At 49.4% G+C, this 21,327-nt stretch overlaps 11 protein-coding genes; 7 read left to right on the top strand and 4 right to left on the bottom strand.

The window, feature by feature from the left end:
* Nucleotides 1–1,399: 1,399 nt before the first annotated feature.
* On the bottom strand, nt 1,400–2,820 carry FFUJ_08631 (related to hydrolase; the record flags this gene model as incomplete). XM_023580645.1 has 4 exons in its annotated part: nt 1,400–2,205; nt 2,258–2,336; nt 2,387–2,643; nt 2,694–2,820. 4 exons carry the CDS (start codon nt 2,818–2,820, stop codon nt 1,400–1,402), a joined length of 1,269 nt encoding a protein of 422 aa, XP_023433388.1.
* Nucleotides 2,821–3,469: 649 nt separating this feature from the next.
* On the top strand, nt 3,470–4,171 carry FFUJ_08630 (uncharacterized protein; the record flags this gene model as incomplete). XM_023580646.1 has 2 exons in its annotated part: nt 3,470–3,590; nt 3,663–4,171. The coding sequence occupies 2 exons, from the start codon at nt 3,470–3,472 to the stop codon at nt 4,169–4,171; spliced, it is 630 nt and encodes a 209-aa protein (XP_023433389.1).
* Nucleotides 4,172–4,232: 61 nt separating this feature from the next.
* On the bottom strand, nt 4,233–4,721 carry FFUJ_08629 (uncharacterized protein; the record flags this gene model as incomplete). The annotated part of the gene is made up of 1 exon (XM_023580647.1): nt 4,233–4,721. The coding sequence occupies one exon, from the start codon at nt 4,719–4,721 to the stop codon at nt 4,233–4,235; it is 489 nt and encodes a 162-aa protein (XP_023433390.1).
* A 734-nt stretch (nt 4,722–5,455) lies between these two features.
* Nucleotides 5,456–5,915, top strand: FFUJ_08628 (probable RPS20-ribosomal protein; the record flags this gene model as incomplete). XM_023580648.1 has 3 exons in its annotated part: nt 5,456–5,497; nt 5,554–5,821; nt 5,875–5,915. The coding sequence occupies 3 exons, from the start codon at nt 5,456–5,458 to the stop codon at nt 5,913–5,915; spliced, it is 351 nt and encodes a 116-aa protein (XP_023433391.1).
* A 1,494-nt stretch (nt 5,916–7,409) lies between these two features.
* Nucleotides 7,410–9,944, top strand: FFUJ_08627 (related to nuclear protein bimA; the record flags this gene model as incomplete). XM_023580649.1 has 2 exons in its annotated part: nt 7,410–9,809; nt 9,873–9,944. 2 exons carry the CDS (start codon nt 7,410–7,412, stop codon nt 9,942–9,944), a joined length of 2,472 nt encoding a protein of 823 aa, XP_023433392.1.
* Nucleotides 9,945–11,079: 1,135 nt separating this feature from the next.
* FFUJ_08626 (probable histone H4) lies at nt 11,080–11,583 on the top strand (the record flags this gene model as incomplete). XM_023580651.1 has 3 exons in its annotated part: nt 11,080–11,089; nt 11,226–11,363; nt 11,420–11,583. The coding sequence occupies 3 exons, from the start codon at nt 11,080–11,082 to the stop codon at nt 11,581–11,583; spliced, it is 312 nt and encodes a 103-aa protein (XP_023433944.1).
* A 355-nt stretch (nt 11,584–11,938) lies between these two features.
* On the bottom strand, nt 11,939–12,534 carry FFUJ_08625 (related to sedlin; the record flags this gene model as incomplete). XM_023580652.1 has 2 exons in its annotated part: nt 11,939–12,242; nt 12,350–12,534. The coding sequence occupies 2 exons, from the start codon at nt 12,532–12,534 to the stop codon at nt 11,939–11,941; spliced, it is 489 nt and encodes a 162-aa protein (XP_023433393.1).
* A 426-nt stretch (nt 12,535–12,960) lies between these two features.
* Nucleotides 12,961–13,494, top strand: FFUJ_08624 (probable ribosomal protein YmL31 precursor; the record flags this gene model as incomplete). Its single annotated transcript, XM_023580653.1, has 1 exon — nt 12,961–13,494. The coding sequence occupies one exon, from the start codon at nt 12,961–12,963 to the stop codon at nt 13,492–13,494; it is 534 nt and encodes a 177-aa protein (XP_023433394.1).
* A 252-nt stretch (nt 13,495–13,746) lies between these two features.
* Nucleotides 13,747–14,393, bottom strand: FFUJ_08623 (probable nuclear cap binding protein subunit 2; the record flags this gene model as incomplete). XM_023580654.1 has 3 exons in its annotated part: nt 13,747–14,104; nt 14,181–14,278; nt 14,328–14,393. The coding sequence occupies 3 exons, from the start codon at nt 14,391–14,393 to the stop codon at nt 13,747–13,749; spliced, it is 522 nt and encodes a 173-aa protein (XP_023433395.1).
* A 440-nt stretch (nt 14,394–14,833) lies between these two features.
* FFUJ_08622 (uncharacterized protein) lies at nt 14,834–17,559 on the top strand (the record flags this gene model as incomplete). XM_023580655.1 has 2 exons in its annotated part: nt 14,834–15,178; nt 15,232–17,559. 2 exons carry the CDS (start codon nt 14,834–14,836, stop codon nt 17,557–17,559), a joined length of 2,673 nt encoding a protein of 890 aa, XP_023433396.1.
* A 1,516-nt stretch (nt 17,560–19,075) lies between these two features.
* FFUJ_08621 (uncharacterized protein) lies at nt 19,076–20,298 on the top strand (the record flags this gene model as incomplete). XM_023580656.1 has 2 exons in its annotated part: nt 19,076–19,115; nt 19,187–20,298. 2 exons carry the CDS (start codon nt 19,076–19,078, stop codon nt 20,296–20,298), a joined length of 1,152 nt encoding a protein of 383 aa, XP_023433397.1.
* Nucleotides 20,299–21,327: the final 1,029 nt, after the last annotated feature.

Below are 21,327 nucleotides of genomic sequence, written 5' to 3' on the forward strand. Positions count from 1 at the left end.
TAGTGATTGAGTTGATGATTACCACTGAGGTAGACTGAACACCTTAGTGAACAAAGGCTGAGATCTGAAAGGAGGTAATATGGAAACGGCGGCTTCGTTGGTAGATTATCGATTATCTTGTTTGAACCGACAATTCTTTTTTAGGTTGACAGAGAGTTTCAAGACGAGGATGGCGTAAGTAAGTCTTTGATGAGTGCAACGAATAGCGGAGTAAGCGTAGGACCCCAGGAACGGAAAACAAGTAAAGCTTCTCAAGAATGTGGTCATGAATCGCTTTCGCAATGTTGATCAGGGGCGTTATTTGAACGTCAGCGTCAGAAGTTAGTTGGCAATCGTATTCGACACAGCGGCGGCAAATGGTGGTGGCGGGGGAAACGAGGGAATGCCGGGCGTTTATATGCACACATGGACGCAGCCTGCCCTGGACGCGGGGACTTGCTCTCTACCTGGGTACAAAGTGACCTCCACCCAAACCCCAAATCAGAGACGACGGCGTCTCAAGCTGATCCCTCAGATCGATAGGAACCATCCAGGGGGATCCTTCCCACGCCATGCACCCACTACGTAGGTAGGTACTTTAAAAGTTTCAGGGCAGGAACGAGCTGGATATGCAGATATGGTACGTGCTTACCACGTGCGCTCCACACCGTAATTCAGTATCATTTACACTTTACGCGTTTCTCAACGATACTTACTGCTACACTTGGGTACTAACGTTACTAACCTACCATCTGCGGGCAGTCTTATTAGTGGATAAGATGCGCTTCGTTTATAATATTATTCACTCTTCCTTTTCTCTAACCGACTTGCACATATCTCGAAGCTCGCGATGCAATGTTGGTTCTTTGACTGTGAGCTACCTTAGTAGCTATCCTCCTCAGCAGAGACCCATCACAGGCATTTCGTGTTCAGCCTCAAACATAACATAAACACGGCTGACGCTATCTGCTTTACAAGTTATGCCTAATATCAGCCGCATGTTCCACCTGCGCGCCTGTGGAGCCCATACCTGGGCCATTCTCCAACGAATATGCTGAAATGCAGCGCTGATTCAGATCCTAGAGTGACTGGCATGGCTAAGATGCCTTGTGGCAGCCCCAGGCGCTCACTTCAGGCTCCCATCATTGAGATGCACCCGCAACATCATCAGTGACCTACGGGCTGGCTCATGGACACGTCACCTCTGAACTTCAGCAGGCAGATACATCAATCTCTACCAAGTGAGTTCCACTATTTTCCATCTGCATATCCTCTTCTGCCTTTGCTTCCTAGTGATGATACACGTTGAGCTTTAATCCCTGAGCCGGCCTGGTGAGGACGAAACCGAGTTTTGTACTATGGTTCCTGAATCACCACTACGGGCCTCGTCTATGAAATTTTACTTGATCTAATCTGATTTTTATACTCTATCCTCGTTCAGCGTACCCCATTCAAGCATTCGTCTTCTAATCTCCTTGACAGCAGCTCGAAGTCCTTGGAGCCTCTTATCCTCTGTACTGGATAGGAAGAGTGAGGCTACTGGCCACGCATGAATTCCTCCGTCGAATTTCTGTCCTTCAGCTTGAATCCCAATTTTGGCTTGTCGCTTGAGAAATCCTTCAATATCCGGCGCGAATACTTCTTCTTCTCCAAAGACGATGAAGTATCCTCGTTCGGGACTGGCTGCTCTCCAGAGCCCCTCGTCGACGCAGTCACCGGGGGAAGCCGGTTGCTGTTGGACCATGTTCTCTCCAGCATACTCATGTGCATATTTCCACAAGGTTCTCTTGTCCAAGAAATCACTTTTGGAGCTGTAGTGTAAATTGGACATCAGCGTTATCCACGGCGAAATCAGTGTAGCCATACGCGGGAGAGGCAGATGAGGTGGATCCGCATCCGAGAGGCCGCTCCGGATGTTGACCTTGATGCCCTTCTTGTCTTGATTGCCAGCCTGAGCGCCCAGCTCGAGCAACAAGCTGAGAATCAGTGAGCCGCCAGCCGAATCTCCCGAAACGCAGATCTTGGATGCGTCTTGCACGACTTCAAGCACATGCTTGTAACCTTCAAGTGCCTCCAGGACCTGCCTTGGGTAAACTTGATCAGGCACCAAAGTATACTCGAGTGCAAATATTGCTGGGTTATTAAATCCAGCCTCAATAAGGAGGTGATGCCAGGCCATGAGGAATTCGAGGTAAAAGTAACTTGAGCCCATCAGGAATCCACCACCTTGTGATAATCAGCAATGTGAGCACATGGTTAGTAACTATTCCAAGCATACCGTGTGCATAGTAAAGGACAAAATCTGGACGATGTTCCGGTTGATGCATAATCCAAGTGCCCTTGGACTTGATATCTCCCTGCTGCAGTTAGTCACCGCATCACAGCCATAGCGAGAAATGAAGCCAACTTTTCCTATGTGGTATTCCCTGTAGTGAACTGGAGATCTGACATAGCCATGGCGAAGCATGCGCCAGTGAATAAATGGTAACGCAACATGTTTGCCGAAGAAGACTCGCCCAACCTTGGCGGGGATATTGGAGAAGGCATAGCGCACACAACGTATCACAAGATCCTCAAACACAGTAGCTGTCTGAGTAAACGCAAGTTGGCGAGTTGAATGAGTCAGATAGCGGTCAGTGACGAACTCATAAGGAAGTCGAATCACTATGTTGAATGAGTTAGACTGGCATGATATGTAGTGAGGGATTACCAACGGAGAAATGGTAGGGCCCTGAGACCCGTGAATAATGTCAGAAAGAATCCAGCGTGCCATATGAGTTGAGGTGCAAGAAACATAAGAAATACTCCACAGTCAACGAGGCTTACAGGACCAAGGATCATGACGAGGACGGCTTTTCTTGATGGCAGAGTCGTTTCATGAGGTGTGAAAGGGAATTACGGGTAGGTTTCCTCCTCTAATTGAATATCTTTGTGGCAACGATGATCGAAAGTTCAATTGGCTACAAATTGTAATCATATGGCTCCAATTAGCCCAGTTTGAGTTGATCGTAAATGGTCCCTGACGCGTTGAAGAAGATATGAGATCGATGATGGAGGGGGCTGACGTTGGTTCAATAGACTGGACTTGAAACTCTGGGCTGGCGTAGCTTCTTAGCGATTGATAATAGGCCACCCACTCTTCACATGTGATGACCCGTTTTGAGAATTATCTCTAAGCAATCACTTATTCAAGGATATCTTGGTTTCCTCATTCATGTGAAGACGATGGCTCGTTCCATTGTTTGTAGTCGCTGACATAAGCCTACTGGGGCCAACTTCTCACCGCATGAGCAACACGATGGCTAGGTACCTACCTATTCGAGCCTATAAGTTCAGAACTACATTTCCCGTAAATCATAACGTTCAGCGCCATATCTCCCGTAACACGGGTACCTTATAAACACGCACCAGAAAATAAATAGCAGCCCCCCATCTCAAGTGGCAGACGAGATCTTTCAGACTCTCCATATCCTCAACAACCTGCTACGACATGGGCGAGAACCCTCCAGAAGAAGCGCCCTTCCCTCTGACGGAAGTCGACAGATGGGTCCTCTCTCAGACTGATGAGGAGTTTCACAAACATGATTGGGAGGAGTTAAAGGAAATTATCAGTAAGCAGCTCTATTTAAAATCTAGTCAACATTCTCTGCTCTGTTTCAAGCCCAGCCATTGACATTGGACAGGGACGAACAACCTCTCTGTCCTGAAGCGCAAGCCCTCTGACCTTCGTCGATATATGGCTTGGACTGCAGAGACCAAAGCAGAATATGGCTCCATGACGAATTATCTTCTTGTAAACCGCCTGCCTCAGGAATGGGGAAACCCGCCATTCACACCAAGATCTACCGTCCCATTCGAGGACCCTTCGGACTACCGCATCTTGATCAATGACTGGCCTTACGGATTGGAACCGGACATTAGACACATTGTCGTGTGGTTGCGCGCAACTGTACCTACGGACTCCGAGACTGGTGATATGACACCCGAGAGCAGGGCTTTGGTCCAGTCGTTCATCAAAAAGACATTCATCGATGCTCTGGGTCCAAACGGAGAGAGCAACGTGTTGTGGTTTAAGAATTGGGTCGCCCTGCAAAGTGTACGGGCCTTAGAACATATTCATGTCCTAGTCCGCAATGTGGACGATGATACCCTGGAGCGCTGGACTGGAGAAGGTCCGAAACAGAAGCCTTAGACAGCCAATAGACTTAGAATCCCAGGAGAGATCTAATAGCCCCCAATCAGGGTTGGGAAATTTAAGCAGCCCGACGTGCTCTGCGATTTCCTTGGGGAGCTGCACCAGCACCATCGCCCGCACCTTGGAATTCGGTCATCTTCTGCTTTCCCATGCCTAGTAGCCCACTTCCCAAGTACACGCCATATGCCGGAAGAATAAGCCACAGAAACCAAGCTTTATTTCCGAAGATAATGACGAAGATTACCGCAGCCCAGGTAACCCAGATTACGTCGAACATGTATTCGGTCAAGCCAGGAGAGGATAGGTCTTCGCCAGAGGTACGCAGGGCGCGTGTAGTTGGGTCGTACTTCGGTCGACCGGAAGCCTCGAGAATGTACTCGCAGATGATGGCAGGCGCAGAAAGGAGAACGTAAAGCCAGATAGAGCGAGCACGGAAGAGGAAGTGAGAAAAGAGGAAGAGGGCGTTGACGATAAGAGAACCGATGTGCAAGTTGTTAAGTGCCGCCGCGTTGGATTTGGCGCGGTCCTTTTTCGCTTTCTGAGCCATTGTATATGAGTACTAGTGAATACGCTCAGGTTGATACAGAACTAGGTAGCTGCACAGTGGTGATAGCTGAGAGCACGTAGTTGTTAGGCCGATCAAGCTGAAGTGTTCACAGAAGAAATGAGAAGTGGAATGACGATGCTGATGACAGGGGTGAACTACTAAGGTGAGGTAGCAATTCCACCGATCTGATTGGTACCTCCACTTGCCGGGGTAACAAAACCTTTAGACATCAAACATGCATGCCAAAATTAACTGGTTCAAATGCCCAATAAGATATACTGACTTTACCTAAGTACTTTCGTCACTTGGGACATAAGTCCCAAGTTTTCTTACCTCGTCTAGTCGTCATGGGTTGATGAGATGAGGTTGCTCTATTACAGCTCACAAGTCTACCGATGAAATGAGAAGCTTGAGGGACTGGAAATAATTTATTAGTTACAGAGAATAGGATTCGAGTACTTGTATGAACTTTCCGAGTTCGCGTACCGAGATCTTATGTTTGATCAAACTTTTGGTGAATTTTAGCTCTAGCCGCTTGCCACTCCCATGAAGCTCTTAGATCTCGTCACGTGCCGGAACTGGCGATAAGCGATAAGCGCACAACTTTTTGATAATTGGGGCTTAAATGTCAACTAAACGCTTCTACAACAAAAGGAATCAATCTCTCATCCCTCCCAGGCCGTCATCACGTTACCGTTGCAGTCACTTTTGCCGAGTCTTGACAGCCATTCACAATGTCTCACCAGAAGAACGAGAAGGACGTCGGTGACGCTCCCGTATGTCGATATAACCGTGAAGTGAACCGCTGGCACGATACTAACGCCCACAACAGAAGAGCCACCGCATCCGAATCACCCTGACCAGCCGAAAGGTCCAGTCTCTCGAGAAGGTCAGCGCTGAGCTCATTGAGCGTGCCCGCAGCAAGGGCCTCACCATCAAGGGCCCCGTCCGTCTGCCCACCAAGAACCTCAAGATCACCACCCGCAAGACCCCTTGTGGTGAGGGTTCTAAGACCTGGGATTCCTACGAGCTCCGCGTCCACAAGCGCCTTATCGACCTCCACGCCCCCACCGAGGTTGTCAAGTCCGTCATCGTCAACAGTAAGGGATCCCGCCGCCTGAAAAGATCCGGGCAGAGTCTAACCGTGTTACAGTCGAGGCCGGTGTCGAGGTTGAGGTTACCATCGCTGCTTAAATGTGGTTACTGTCCTAGTCAGTGGTCGACTTGCTCGGCTTCGTCCTGACATTGTGAAGGAAGGGAATGATGGGAACATCAAGATCTTGCTCACAGCAAGAGTGGTGGATATAGGATACTCAGTTATGATTAATGAATCTCTGGGAACCTCGTGTGTTCTACCATTTAAAACTATGAAGATCATTGATATTGCTGTATTGTATGATATGTAATAACTTTGACTCGGCATATTTGCGAACAGTACTCCGTATTCAACTCGATTTTAACCACGAGCTGTGGATTTGGTAAGCATCCATGTACGAATCGAACTCAACCTAGGTAGTTCACTTATATGTGGACGCAGCAATGCACTGCAGATGGTTATTCAGTTTGTAGCAACCAATAAAATAAAGTAAAAGCAAGATATGGACAGACTGCTAGAGATAATCTTGCTTTAGTCAGTGCTAAAGGAATAATTCTTGAGACAAACCAGGCATTATTTCTTTTGACTCAAGGTACCTTAGTAGGATACCTGCCACTCTTTTGACTGTAGGGAAGGAAATGTCGAATTGGCTGGGAACTTATGGAAGAGAGACAGTCTGCAGGTGCGGATGCCAGGAGCGAAATCTCAGTGGCTAGAAGGATCGAGACAATGTAGTCTTGGTACTTGAGACCACGCCTGATACACGAGCGATAGCAAGTAGATATACTTGGTGGCTGGTTGCTAGGCGCAACCCTGAGCCAATCATATCGATTCCGTCACGACAGTAGGTACCGCGCGCTTGGCCAATCCGTCACCACCAAACATTCAAAGCCTGTTTCACGCAAGCACGCCCATAACGTTCTCTGCACCTTCTACTACCTACAGAATCCCTAGGGTCAGGCTGAGTTTGCAACCCGTCCAATACCATGAGCAACTCATATCGAAGCCGTATTAGCTGGTAGCAGGGAAATTTCTTCTCTTTCTTCGTCCCTTCTATACTTTTGAGCTTCCTTCAGTCCCATCTTCATCAACAATTCTCGCTGTCTCGCTCGCTCGCTAGGACCCACCGTTCCCGTTCACGAAAGGTTGCTCGCCTTTAACGACTCCATACTTGTGACGACCTCTTGCTCCTTTCCTAGGCCGCGACATAACAAAGGCTACCTTAGATCGACAGAATTGGCTTGCGTTCCGCATCTCTTTGTTGTTTTCTTAATCCTTAATTCGTTTCACGACGCTGATACCCACTACGACTGCCCAGCGACTGACCCACGACTGCTTTGTTTTCTTTCGATTTGGCTGGTCCCTGCCATTCACGCGAACGGCTTAGCACGAGAATAAACAACTGCTTGGTTAAGAAGACCATTGTTGGTCGCCGACTGAAGGGTCTATTCCCATTGAATCATTTTATTCCGATCTTGTCCATCGATTATCTCATGGCCAGAACACATCGTTAGGCAACTCCGTCAGCGCCATCACCGTCCGAACCCCCGAACATCCTTCTCAAACCTCATCACTGGACAGCAACATTTAGTATGGCGCCCACTCCGACGGTCACTAGTGGCCTTTTAAGACAAACGATATACTATCATCTCGATAATGCCTTCTACCACAACGGCCTATTCTTCGCCGAACGCTTGCTGGCGCAGGATCCCAGATCTAGCGAGTCTACATACCTCTATGCTCTATGCCACTTGCGACTCGGCGACTTTCGCTCAGCCTACGACGTTGGCAAGCCCATAGGATACCGTGGTGTTCATCTGGGGTGTGCCTGGGTTTTTGCTCAAGCTTGCTTGGCTCTCGAACGATTTAAGGATGGCATCTCCGCCTTGGAGAAAGCCCGAAGTCTCTGGGCATCGAAATGCAGCTTAGGGAAGCATAGCGCAACCACCAGAACCGCTCTTCCTGACGCGCCTGCAGTTCTTTGTCTTCTAGGACGACTCCATCGCGCATATGACGACAAGAAGAAGGCTGTCTCCTGTTTCGAGGACGCTCTTCAGCTGAATCCTTTCATGTGGGATGCTTTCGAAGCGCTATGCGACCTTGGCGTTACTGTCCGTGTACCCAACGTTTTCAAGACCAGCGATACGCTAGTACATGGCTTCGATGTGGAAACAAGCCCTTTGATATCAAGAGAAGGATCTGTACCAATCGTTACAGATATCCCCATGAAGAATTCCCAACGGAATGCTACAATGGATGTTGCAGGCGATCCCTTCAGCTCCAGTCATTCCCCAACAATACATGAGCTTGCTAACGGCGACTCTGGCCAGGAAGTCGATAAGAGCGAATTTATGCAGAAGATCCAAGAGGGACGCATGCGCTATGCGACATCGACTAACAGCAGCTCTGGTTTTGACGGTATGGAGACGCCTCCAGGTACGATATCTTCGGTTACGACATCATCTCGCATTGGCCATTCCAATGAGCCTCCTCAGGCTCCACCTCGAAGGACGCGGCATGCCCAAGCTATCGACCAGGCGCAGGAGGCACCCCCACGAATGAATTATCGCATAGGATCTCGACGCACAAGGGCGCAAGACAAGGGGCTACCAGAACAATCTACAGAAAATGTGATGACTGACGCGTCTAACGCCGCACCCTCAGCATCATTGCGATCGTCTATACCGGCGGCGGAAAGAAAACGGACTATATCGGGGCACCCAGCACAGCGAACGGCAAACTCAGAAGAGCCAGCGACGACTCGACGTAGTGCAAGGCTCAACATGTTTAGACCATCGTCCAAAGCAAACTCGGGGGCGGCTGGGATGGGAACTGCGGCCGTCAGGGAGCTGAAGAAGGCTCGGCCCCCAATTTCTCGGATTGTTCGACCTGGATCAAGTGGCTCTAGTGTTGGCCGCGTGGTTAGTGGTAATCGCAAACCTCTCGAAGAGGCACAAGCCGACATGGATCACAGCGAGCTACCGAAAGCCAAGGAGATCCCCCCTCCACCGCCGGTGCACAAGACATCAGAGCTTGATGCTCAGAAGATCGAAGAAGGACTTCGATGGCTGCTCGACCTTGTCATGAAGCTAGCAAACGGATACTACTCATTATCCCAGTTCCAATGTACCGAGAGCCTTCAGCATCTTCAATCGCTTCCGATGTCTCACCAAAACACACCGTGGGTTTTGGCACAGATGGGTCGAGCTCACTTTGAGCAAGCTTCATATGCCGAGTCTGAGAAGTTCTTCAGGAAGATGCGTGTGCAAGCACCTTCAAGACTCGAGGATATGGAGGTATACTCTACAGTTCTCTGGCATCTAAGAAGGGAGACGGACCTTTCTTTTCTGGCACATGAGTTGGTAGATTCCTCATGGCTTTCACCACAGGCTTGGTGTGCGTTGGGGAATGCTTGGTCATTGGCCCGCGACCATGAACAAGCACTCAAGTGTTTCAAGCGAGCTACTCAACTGGATCCCAAATTCGCATATGCTTTCACCTTGCAAGGACACGAGCACGTTACCAACGAAGAATATGATAAGGCACTGACGGCATATCGTCAAGCAATATCAGCCGACCGACGCCATTACAATGCCTACTATGGCATAGGAAGGGTCCAGGAACGTCTCGGCGCTTACGATAAGGCGTACACGCACTTCCATGCAGCTCAGAGCATCAACCCCAACAATGCAGTGCTGATAACTTGCATTGGAACAGTGCTAGAGAAGCAGAAACAAATAATGCCTGCTCTGCAAGCTTATAGCAAAGCAGTTGACCTCGCACCTCGTGCAGCCCAAACTCGATACAAGAAGGCCAGAGCACTGCTTGCTGTTGGTCAATTAGATGCGGCGCAAAAAGAGCTGATAATACTTAAGGACCTGGCACCAGATGAGGCCACGGTTCACTTCCTCCTCGGCAAACTGTATAGAAGCATGGGCGAAAAGCAGCTCTCAGTGCGTCACTTTACTATTGCCCTTGCCCTGGACCCCAAGGTAAGCTAGTAGAATACCAGAACTATGTGCTGTTATGTTCCGTGTATACTGACAACTAAACAGGCAAGTCAACAGATCAAAGAAGCAATTGAGAGTTTCGAGGACGACGTGGAGATGGATGACTCGATGATGTGATGATTGTAATGAACATTGCGATATTAACGAGTCTGCACTTGCGTTTGGTAGCCTTGGTTTTTGGGACAATCGGCATAATGAAGTATATGGGATGTGGTGGCACTGATTCGTATTGCGAGGGTCGAATATATGGGGTGAGGACCGGCGGTCGGCGCTACTGTTGACTTTGTTACGAGAGCATGGGCATGGCACCGGCGTTTTCTGGTATGAATAGGCTTCTTAAGCGGCCTGACTTGCGCGTGCTGTGCAAATGGAGAAAGCGACTTTGCTTTTATGTATATGTAGCATGGGCAGCATACATTCACGCGTTGAGGTACCTGTACATTACGAGAATAGGCATTCAGAGAGGCGGCGAGTTGATGGATAGATACCCTGATAATCAGAGTACAAAAAGGCTGAGCCCATTGTTGCGAAATCGCGTCTCGATAGACTTGTTGTGTCGTGATGAGGCTACCTGAATAGTACAGGTTGGTATAAAAAGCTACTAGGTACCCACTAACTTTATGCAACAAGAGCTTCAACTGTAAAACGATGTCGAAGTGAATACTGTTTTTTCAATAGATGTATCTGCATGCCCAAGGTATTCCAACATTACATTATTTGAGCAGTTTCAAGGAAAAGAGTCAACGTGACTCGAGCGCTTTTTTACCTAAATCAGCTGAGCTACCTGATGAGAATGGAAGAGCAACAGTGGCGCAACTCAATGCACTTTGTCCTCAAAGAACTGGCCGCTGACCCACTCCCCCTCCAGCTCCAAATTCTGGCTGCAGCTGGACCTGCCTGGCACGACGGGAGTGATCTGAGTTATCAGCCAATCAAAAAATCGAACCACAACATCTCTCACGCGAGTATCCGAAAGCGGTAAAGCGCTTCAATTTTAGCGAATTTGGTGCCCATTTTTTCACTGATCCTGCCCGCATTTTAGCACTGATTTCTGACGCCTACAGTTGTTGTTTTTTACTGATTGCCTACACGTATTTATTCCTCCCCTTCTCGCCCCTCCCCGCAGTGTTTTTTTTCCCTTTCACTCTTCTCACTCCGCATCTTCAACGCGTCTCAACGTCATTTACAACATCGCGACAACGCGTCACTTTCATCTCTTTTCATCAAGACTTTATCTCCTTCATCTATCATCATGACTGGACGTAAGTACTTTCTCTTGTTTTTGATGCATTCTTCAGCTTCGATGCATGGCCGTCGGTGCTGACCATGCTGACGCGTTGATTACCTGCATTCAACACCAATCTTCGCTCATCAACAAGTACTGACGCTTCATGTTAGGTGGCAAGGGCGGTAAGGGTCTCGGCAAGGGTGGTGCCAAGCGTCACCGAAAGATTTTGCGAGACAACATTCAAGGAATCACCAAGCCTGCTATCCGACGTCTCGCTCGTCGTGGCGGTGTCAAACGTATTTCTGCTAGTAAGTTAAACCTGAATGCATTTCTACATTGTGAACATGCTAACATTCTACCTTAGTGATCTACGAGGAGACCCGTGGTGTTCTCAAGACCTTCCTCGAGGGTGTCATTCGTGATGCTGTCACCTACACTGAGCATGCCAAGCGCAAGACCGTTACTTCCCTCGACGTCGTCTATGCTCTCAAGCGACAGGGACGTACCCTCTACGGTTTCGGTGGTTAAACGGTTTTCTGCCTTGCTTGATGGCTCGCTCTCCAGAAGGATTATTCAGTTGCGCCTATACGGCACTGGGATGGATGTATTTGACTAAGGCGTTGGGGAAACGGATATGATATTACCATAGGCGTCATGGAAGACGACCTTGCAAATGAATACCACATTGAACATTGATCACTTCATAATTTTCCATCACTCCAGACGTCTATACTCCACTCGTGATTTATGAATTGGTCACAATGTTACGGCTAGTCCAATATAGGGAACTTAGACACCTGTATCAAGAGATGACAAAGATTTACTGCATTGTATTAAGTTGCAAACATGGTATCATAAGAACGCGAAGCTTTCCTGTCAACATTCAAAGGTATTTCCTCCCAGCTGCTGCTACCCTCGTTCTGAAAACCGGGCTACGCACCTCCATGTTGGCGCGGTAGAAGGGACTCATGATAGCCTTGACCCAGTTCTCATAAACTTCCGTAAAGAACATTTTGATGGCTTCTTCGGTAGCTGGACTTGTGGGATTAGCCCCGATGGCAGTTGATGATCGTGATGATGTTCCTGTTGGGATGATGGGTTGATGGAGCAGGAGAAATTTGACGTTGCCGGCGGTGACGAAGCATGATATGTAGTTGTTAAAGAACTTGTCAATACACTTGAGATACCTGTAGAAGAACCAGAGGTTAGTATCATGTCGCGTCGTGTCCTTTTCTGTGAGTCGGCCGTGGGCTACCCCTTGCCTGCCCCAAAGCCACCGTCGGGCACAACTCACATCTGTCCATGTGACCACTGGACCTCCTCTGCAATATCAAGACTCGAATGTAAGATGAACTGGTTCAAGTGACGGACTTGATCGCTGAAGCGCGACTGGCCGTCACCGCCCTGTTTAGAGGTGCCAAACTCATGCTCGAATAGAGGGTTGTCCTGAGTGCCGACAATGGCGAAGTAGTAACTCATGGTGCTGTGTGTTGCGTCCGCCGCGCTCCAGCAATATCCTTTGGTTTCGCTGAATGGTTGCGATTCATTCGAAGGCGCCGTGTTAATGCTGTCGATACTGTCGCATACCCTTCTTATAAAATGAACGGGATGAATGAATCGACGTCTGCATTGCTCTGGGCTACTTAGGTCGGTAGTCTAAAGCCAGCTAAATGGAAGCTCCCCCACTGGATACCCCCCACTGAGACGCCACCCACTGTATCCGGCCCTCGCAATGTTCCGCTAAGCTTCTCCGCCTAGGCATGCGGGCAACCCGCCAACAGCCTTCCTGCGCTAAGCGTCTGCGCGGCTCAACAGCCGCCGGCTACCGGGAAAAAGTTGACGGTCATTCGACAATCACCAAAAGACTCCTCTGATTGTGTCTCCTACCCGCAACGCTATTCGACAATGTTCGGCGCATTCCGCATCACGAATCCTCTCTCAGGTGGCCTTCTTTGGAAAATCCCCTGGCGGTTGTCCAAGTTCCAGAAACGCCGCCATCGACTTCGCTTGCGAGCCGTCGACAATGTTGTAGCGACTGTTGATGCAGCTCTCGCCAAGAAAGGACAGACCCTCGAAGCTCTTGACCGATGGAAGGCTGAGATGCCCACCGAGGCCGAGATGCTACCAAAGGACAAATATACCATGTTCGATCGCAAGGCCAAGCGTTACCGCAAGGGCATTCACAGTATGCCACTCTGCTCAGATTACCCAACTGCCCGGATTTCAATGTTGACAATTGCACAGAACTGCCCAAGTGGACAAGGGTTTCCCAGCGAATCAACCCTCCTGGCTACTAAAAAGTCGATTTTGCAGAATTGGAAGCAGGACAATCGAGTTGAGGATCTAACGGAGAACGGCGTATTCATCCCATGGCGGGAATTGCTGGCAGATCCGCATTGGGATCTATGTACAACACCAATGTTTCACCTACGAACTTGAGAGGCAATGTGACGACCGCATTTCCCGATATGATACAAAACAAACGGCTTGGGAGACGGTATTAAATGCTGGTGAAGGAGCAGACCAGTGGTATGCGTTGGGATAGAAGATAAGGAAAGAAATACCATATATGCACATAGAAGAGGGAATGCAGTTATTTTCTCAAATATCGAAGGCTCTGTGTCTGAAAATCTAAGGGTATCGAGTCCAAATCGGCGGTCAAGGACAACCGCCGCTTCCCTACTGTCCCAATTACTTCCCCTCAGCGTACTCGTCTCGCTCTTCAGCTTGTATCGCTCTGCCAACACCTCCTCTGCCCTCATCGAAGTCCTCACGGTACTCGTCGCGAACTTGACCACCAGATTTGCCACGGCCAAATTGACGTCCCTCTTCAAAGCCGGGATCCAGGTCGGTACGGATGACGCGCTCGTCGAGCTTGGTGCCGCCAATGTATTTTAGGCAGTCCAGGGCGTCCTGGTGTGTGTAGTACTCAACAAAGCAGAAACCGCAAGGCGTTTTGTTGAAGCGGTCGAGACCCATGATAAGGCGCTTGATCTCGCCGCACTTTGCGAAAAGTTCATAGACCTGCTCTTCGGTTGTGTAGAAGGATCTATTGGTGCGATGAAAGTCAGCCTTATGCGATTCATCGCTATGGCGTTACAAGCATTGTAGCGAGGGAAACATACAGGTTGCCGACGTAGAGGGTTGTGGCATTGGCTAGAGGGTCAGCCTGGGGCTCTGAAGGCTGGTCCTGGTCGTCATCGCGATCGCGTCTCCTCTTGTTCTAGCACGGTGTTACTAAGTGGTTCGAAAAGCGTGGGCAGATACCATACGCGGTTCTGGTAGTAGGCGCTCGGCCTGTCGAGGCGCTCTACAGTGTTTCTGATGCCTGGTCGCATTGTCTTGTGACCTTCACTTATCGCGGACTTCGAAGATGAATCGGCAGGGTCTCAGATTTATCAGAATAGGTAATTGTGCGCGATAAGGTATCGTAGATGTTCCTTGAGCTTCAATAGTTGAGATGATAGATGTTGGTGTAACAAGAGCAGCCTTGCCTTGGAGAGCGGGCCCTGCAGACAGGTGTGGCGGTGCATGTGGCATTCACTTATACCCTGCCTCTTGATGCTGTAGTAACAAGCGCTAAAGCTTTGAGTGACGGATCGTCCGCCAGCCCCAGGCCTTCAGCCTCGTTATTTTTCTTCCAAAACATTCAAAGATCGCGACTTGCGCTCAGCTACAATTTCTCTGAGTAGCTCATATAGCTCGCATTCTCACCTCATCAGCTTCGCGAAACTTTGCAAACATCTTGACAGACGGAGCTTGGCACTGACCTCTCGCCATGCCTAAGGTCAAGAGCTATTCGGCAGCTTGGCTGTCCAGCAACGCTCTCGGCCATCGTCTGTTTGAGCCATCATCTGAGGCGTCCAAGTCTCGTAGTCTTGAGCCAGCATATTCTTCCAAGAAGAAAACTATTCCTGGTCCGCGACGAACCATTGCTCATCGAGGAACTGAAGTATTTGCTGCTGTTGGTCGCGAAATCCGTTGGGGTGATCTTGCGTACTTGAAGGATGAATGGACAAATCGTTATCCAAAGAGAGGATCATCGCAAGGCATCCGCATCAAGCGTGAGGACTCTACACAGCCATTCGATAACGAGAACCTAGAGAACGCTGCTGGATTAAGGGTATGTTCGAGTATCATGACTTATAAATCTGTAGCTAACTTGCCACTCCGCAGACAATCAAGACTCCCGTTGCCGACGACATTCGACAGCTGATTATGTCCCCGAACTCGAACTTTTTGGCCATTCTGACCACACATACTGTCCATATCTGCGTACTCCCTGACCCCTCGCACCTTACCAGTGAAGATGCTGGCCCTCTTAAACCAAAGATCTTCACGCTTGGTCCAACCACTCACGTTACCTCTCGCTCTCCTATCGTATCAGCCCTCTGGCATCCTTTGGGTGTCAGCGGCTCTTGTATCGTTACGACCACCGCGGATGCTATCGTACGTGTATGGGAATTGTCTACCACTGATCGATGGTCCTTCGACTCACCTACGACGTCTGTCGACCTGAAGAAACTGGTGGACGGTACCACTCTGGATCAGGACTTTTCTGCCTCAACAGCAACCACCAATACGGCATTCTCACCTGATTCGTTCGAAATGGAGGTGGCTGCTGCCAGTTTCTCTACTAAAGGGGCTGGCGGTTGGAACCCGATGACGTTGTGGGTGGCGATGCGAGAAGGAGATGTGTACGCCTTGTGTCCTTTGCTTCCTCAGAAATGGGCGCCTCCCCCAACACTAATCCCTTCTCTGTCGGTATCGATCGTCACTACTGTTGCAAGTATCGAGGATGATCCGGATGTTGGAGAGCAGGAAAAGTTACTTGCCCAACAGCAATTAGAATGGATGGGAGAGCTAGATTCTCAAGAGCCAACAATCATGGAGGGGCCGATTGGCGAGCCTATGATGGAGATTTATACGCGACCAACTCGACCGGGAATCGTTCCTCGCCTGCAAGGCCCTTTTGAGCTTCAGTCAGATCCTGACACAGGTGATGAGCTGGATACGTCGGTTACCGATATGCTCGTCATCGGCAAGAAGACAGAAACGGAGCAGCTTATGATGGGCGAAGAAGAAGATTTGGATATGGATGACGGGGATCAGGAAGGCCTGTCTCTAACTGTGCTCTGCCTCTTGTCAACAAGCGGCCAAGTTCGCGTATATCTTGATCTCGAGGGTGTCCAGGCCCAATGGCTGCCACCCAAGAACAAGAATAAACTTGGCCGGTTGCTCGCCGAAGCTGAAACCCCGTCTCTACTTTCCTTTCAGGCCATTGATACCATGACACCCGTGGAAGTGAATGATGATAGCTGGCCAGTTTTCAGCAACGACGTCACATCTCGCTACAACTTCTTTGTCACACACCATGCTGCGATCACATTTATTTCTCTCACTTCCTGGATCTTCCGTCTAGAGAGTGAGTTGAATGGAGATTCCGAAGCAGGAACTGACTTTAGAATTGGCCTGCTTGTCAACTCTCAGTCTACAAGGGATCGCATCTACTCGCAACCCACTGCAGATATTGCGGTGCCCTTAGCTGCATGCAATGTTCTGCGAGACCCTGATGTTGGCTACTTTCTCCTCTCAGCGACTCCCTACGAGCCCATCGCCCTGACCTTTGACACACCAGAAGTCGACCTTGCTCCAATTCGTCAAGAAAGCCCCAACTATGAACGGGAAGCTAGTATGGCGCCCCTGGACTTTTATGAGCCTCGCCCCGTGTTCAACCCGTCTCATACATTTGATGAGGGTTCTGCTCTGCCTACACTGCTTGAGCGGCTCCGCACGTCCCGTCACAAGACGGTTGTCAACCAGGAAGTAAGATTAAGCCCGCTTACGTTGCAAATCTTTACCGATGCGCATAAGGTCTTGGCAGACGAGACGCATCGCCTTGGAATGGCTGCGGCTGAGGTATTCCGGCGATGTGAACTTCTTCAGAGTGAGCTTAAGCAACAAGTCATGAAGGCGAACGAGGTAAAGGGTAAGATCGACACAATTAACGGGTCGCACCGTGATGGAGAGGCGGATAATGCCATGTACGATCGGCGAGTTACTGCAGCAAGGGACCGCCAGGAGCGGCTGACTGGGCGCCTTGAAAACCTACGCAAGATTGTAGGGAAGGCGACCACGCGTGACTTAAGTGCCAAGGAACGTGCCTTTGTTGAGGAAGTGAAGTCCATGGAAGCCAGCGTCTCGGCTCCGGATTACGCGGAGCTGGCATCAGGCAAATCCAAGGCGACACCGGCACAGGCTAAGCAGTTGTGGAAACGTCTGGAAGACATTAAGCACCTGCAGGCTAACCTTACTGCCGAAGTGGAGGCAATGAACAAGGCGACAGGGGAGACGGACGGGCCCGCTACACCTTCGACCGAGTTACGGATCCCACAAGAGGTTCGCAGGGCGAAGTTGCAGCAGGTCCAAGGACTTCTATCAAGAGAAACAGCCTTGGTGGATGCTGTCACTGCACGACTGGAACGGCTGCAAACCAGTGCCTGAAACTGATATATATATGTACGATACCTACGACTCTGCAGAGTATAATAAGAAGAAGTGCTTCCGTTGGATTTTCTATCCATTCCCTCATTTCTTGACAAAACTTTCCCAGGACAAGCATTCCTTGCAATGCGAGGCAAGTGAAGTAGTCAAAGCTAAGACTGTGTCTCATTGGCATCTCTACACATTGAAGCCAGCCGAGAGGGGCAATTCGAAGTTAAGGCAGAGATCGTCATAGCAACAATTGCATACATACATACATACACGACTCTGTCGAGCAGATATCCTGGATACCGAGACAACTCGACCAAAAGCAAAAACGATTGACAAAAGAAACAAGGTCTTTGGCATCCCTATCTATAACTCCGCGGCAACACAATTGGGCTGACAAGCCCTCCTTTCCTTTTTTTTTATCATCAGCGAAATATATTGCTTTGTTGAGAAGTTGAGTTAAGACAGGCTGGTTCGCTGTGGACCAATCATTCTCACGAGGCGAATGGCAGCCATGAATCAATCAACTTGGCCGAGCTTTCTTGTGCCTATGTACATGGTGATTGTTTGTTTGGTTTATCGAGCGCTTGCTAATTGTTTTTTTTCTCTCTCTTTCTAGTTTGTGCATGATTTGCTAGAATAGAAACGAGAACAAAGCTCGGAAAACAAGAAAGAAGAAGGTTATTTGCTTTTGGTTTTGTGGTTGTGTGACATGCTGAAGGACACATACACACACACAACACAACAAGGCAGAAACTTGAACACGGCTGGGTGCTTACCACACACGAACAATACAGGGAGATCCTTGAGTATCTACTGGCCCAAAGGGATTGCCTTGAATGCAACCTGCAGGCTTTCGGAATGCATAGTGCCCGTTCCTAGTATCAGCCATTGGCCATTAGCCCTTGGAACAATGCCTGTTTTGGTTTCTCACGGATAGCCACGATATTCCACGACGTGTCTTCCCATGAGGTTCTACCAAGGCGCTTCGTGGTATCACGATTACGAATTGTCTGCTGTTGGGCTCTACCAGACTTACACGGCATGAATCACGAGAAATGGCCTCGGTAACGGGAATCAAAGTCAGAGCATCACGGCCTTTGCGCGACGTTTGTTTTGCAAGCCATTGTGCCAAGTATCCCCTATACTGCTCGGCTATACATACCTCCCAAACGGGGATAGACATGACTGGCCGCCTTATTCCATATGGGGGCGTCATCTATCGGCTTGCTAGAAACACATTCCCTGCAGGCTCTTGTTTGGGTGTGAGGTATTTGGTATCCAAAGATGCTTTTGACACTGGGCGTACCACACCACACACCACACACCATACACCACAGCCACCGGATTTGCTGTTCCTACATAAAAGTATTGGATTGCACTTCCACTTTCAATCTTACAAAGTTCAACTCCAACTCGCCATCCCATCTGTTCAGCACATTGAGCAGTCCTTTACCAAGCCCTCTCTTCATCAATGACCTTGTTGCGTCGAGCCTGTCAGGATCCAGCACTTCCACCTCAGTCAGATATGGCACATCATCCTATGGATTACAAGGGTCTCGTTCAGCGTGAGTCTGAACCCTAACTTAGCTGTGGCTGATTGATTTCTGAATACGTTACTGACTTGACCGGACTAAAGAGAACTGCCACATGTCCGCCGAAAGCTCAGATGCTGACTTCCAAGTCCTGACTCGGATCGACCTAAGTCGTCAGTGGCATGCTTTCGTTCTCAAGACAGAAGGCGGGAAACGCACCAAATATCTTGAGGAGAAGGCCCCTCGACCTGAGCGTGCGCTCGAACTACTTCACGAGGCCTCGGCTCGTTTGGTAGATCAGTATGTGACTTGTCACGGCTACGATCTTCCTCCTGGTACTGCCAAGAGCTCATCTGGTATGCGTGGTGGTTCAGTGAAACCAGATGTCATTGCTTGTAGTTCCTCTGACAGTGAAGCCTTCGCCTCGGACTCTGACGATTCTGCACTTCCTCCCCGTCGCTCCCACCGACGAAGCCACCGCAGTGGCCGAGCAGAGGGCGAGGCAACCAGCACACGACCAGGCCGAGTAGAGGCTGATTCAGGTAGCGAGAGTGATGAGCCTACTAGCCGCCGTACCCCTTTTTGGGTATCTCCTCCTCGTTCAACAGGAATGCCACCTCACGGTCATCCTCCCCCCCCTCAACCATGGGGTTATTCGATGCCAATGCAGACACAGACACAGGCACCAGCACCAGCACCAGTCTCTGCCCCTATTCCCGGCATCCGACCAGGCCACTCGATGGTTCCTCCGCCACCAGGTAGAAAGATTCCTATTCCTATTCCGCCCATGGTTGGCAAGTCGTATCCTGCACGTCTCAACATTACCTGGGCAGGCAATGGAAAGAGGAACATGCTTGTGAACGTCTCACCAACTGTCCACTACCTACAGCAAGTAGCAGTCAACGAGGCAAACATGCGCCCTACCGGGTTTGTCAACTCGTCTTCGACACCGTACCTCCCCCTGCCGAATCATTCTAGCAATGGTCATGCTCTTCTCAGAGCCATGGTACGCCGTGTCACGCTGGACGAGGATGAAACTTATGAGATTGCGGCCTTTGGAAATGACTTGTCTGCCTTGTTCCGCAGTAGTTCGAGCATCCCTAAGTTCGAAATTGAAATCGTCAACGCCAACGTTGTCCCCATCTTCCCCCCCATGCCTCCTCCGCGTCCTGCCTCAGTTGCCTCCTCGCGAAGCAGCGTCGAAATAGCGGATTAGAACATGAAGTTACTTTGCACCACCCACAAAGCACTGAGGACAGTGCCACACAGTCTTTTCAGAGGGTAATCGTGTATCAGTGAGCATACGGCTAAGGCGAAACGGGTTGCATAGGCGTGTTAAACTAGGGTACTGAGACGGGAGTTTTGGATGACAACAAGTGTCTGCCATTTAACAGAGTGTGCACATTGGGTCACTGGCGCGTTGCTGAACCAGGGAGATTTCATTTCTCAGCCATTCTTCACTAAACTTGTTAACACTAGGTAGAATGGTACTTTATCAATAGAGTTGTCGTTGTTGAACTTGACTTTACAACCATCAACGGAAACTGAAACGGTTGCATATCAAGCATCTGACAGTCTGTGCCTGTTAGTTAGAGGAAACCTTAGTGTGCGTTCTGTAGATTCGAACCGTTACCCCTGATACTTGCACTCGTGTTACCGCAGGCCTGTGCGAATATAATGACGAGTAACATTAGAGGTCGATAATCTGACACTGCGTCTAGATCCATGCTCCTATTGGCAGGATAATTCAAAGCCATGAATTGAGTGACTAAGACCTAGCTCAGCTCCCGCCTCACTTTATTAGCACATGACGGCAGTTACTTGAGCTTTACCACTGCAACGCACTATAATTGATGATCATAGCCTCATGGAGATGGCAGAATCCACGGTAACTAATCGACGCTAGGAGGACATTCGATAAAGGAGGGAGTTGTTGAATGAGGCGGTAAAGAACGTGTCGCTGATATGCAGTCTAGTGCAGCTTCAAGCAGGGATTTGACACGGGAAACAGGGATTCTTCAAGTTAGTGAGGACGAATATCATAAATACTCCTGACCATATCACAAGATGAAAATGTGAGATATGCCACAAATTTGGGTGAAGACGAAGGGTACCACCGCGTTGATGATGATGATGGATGGACAAATGAATATCAAACATGGCCAGTAGATTTGAGAACAGCTCATCTCTGTAGCGGCTGACCATATTCTTCACCGACTGGATATCATGCACGCATATGCATATA

The sequence above is a fragment of the Fusarium fujikuroi genome, chromosome FFUJ_chr07 (genome assembly GCF_900079805.1).
Source record: "Fusarium fujikuroi IMI 58289 draft genome, chromosome FFUJ_chr07".
Lineage (NCBI taxonomy): Eukaryota > Fungi > Ascomycota > Sordariomycetes > Hypocreales > Nectriaceae > Fusarium > Fusarium fujikuroi.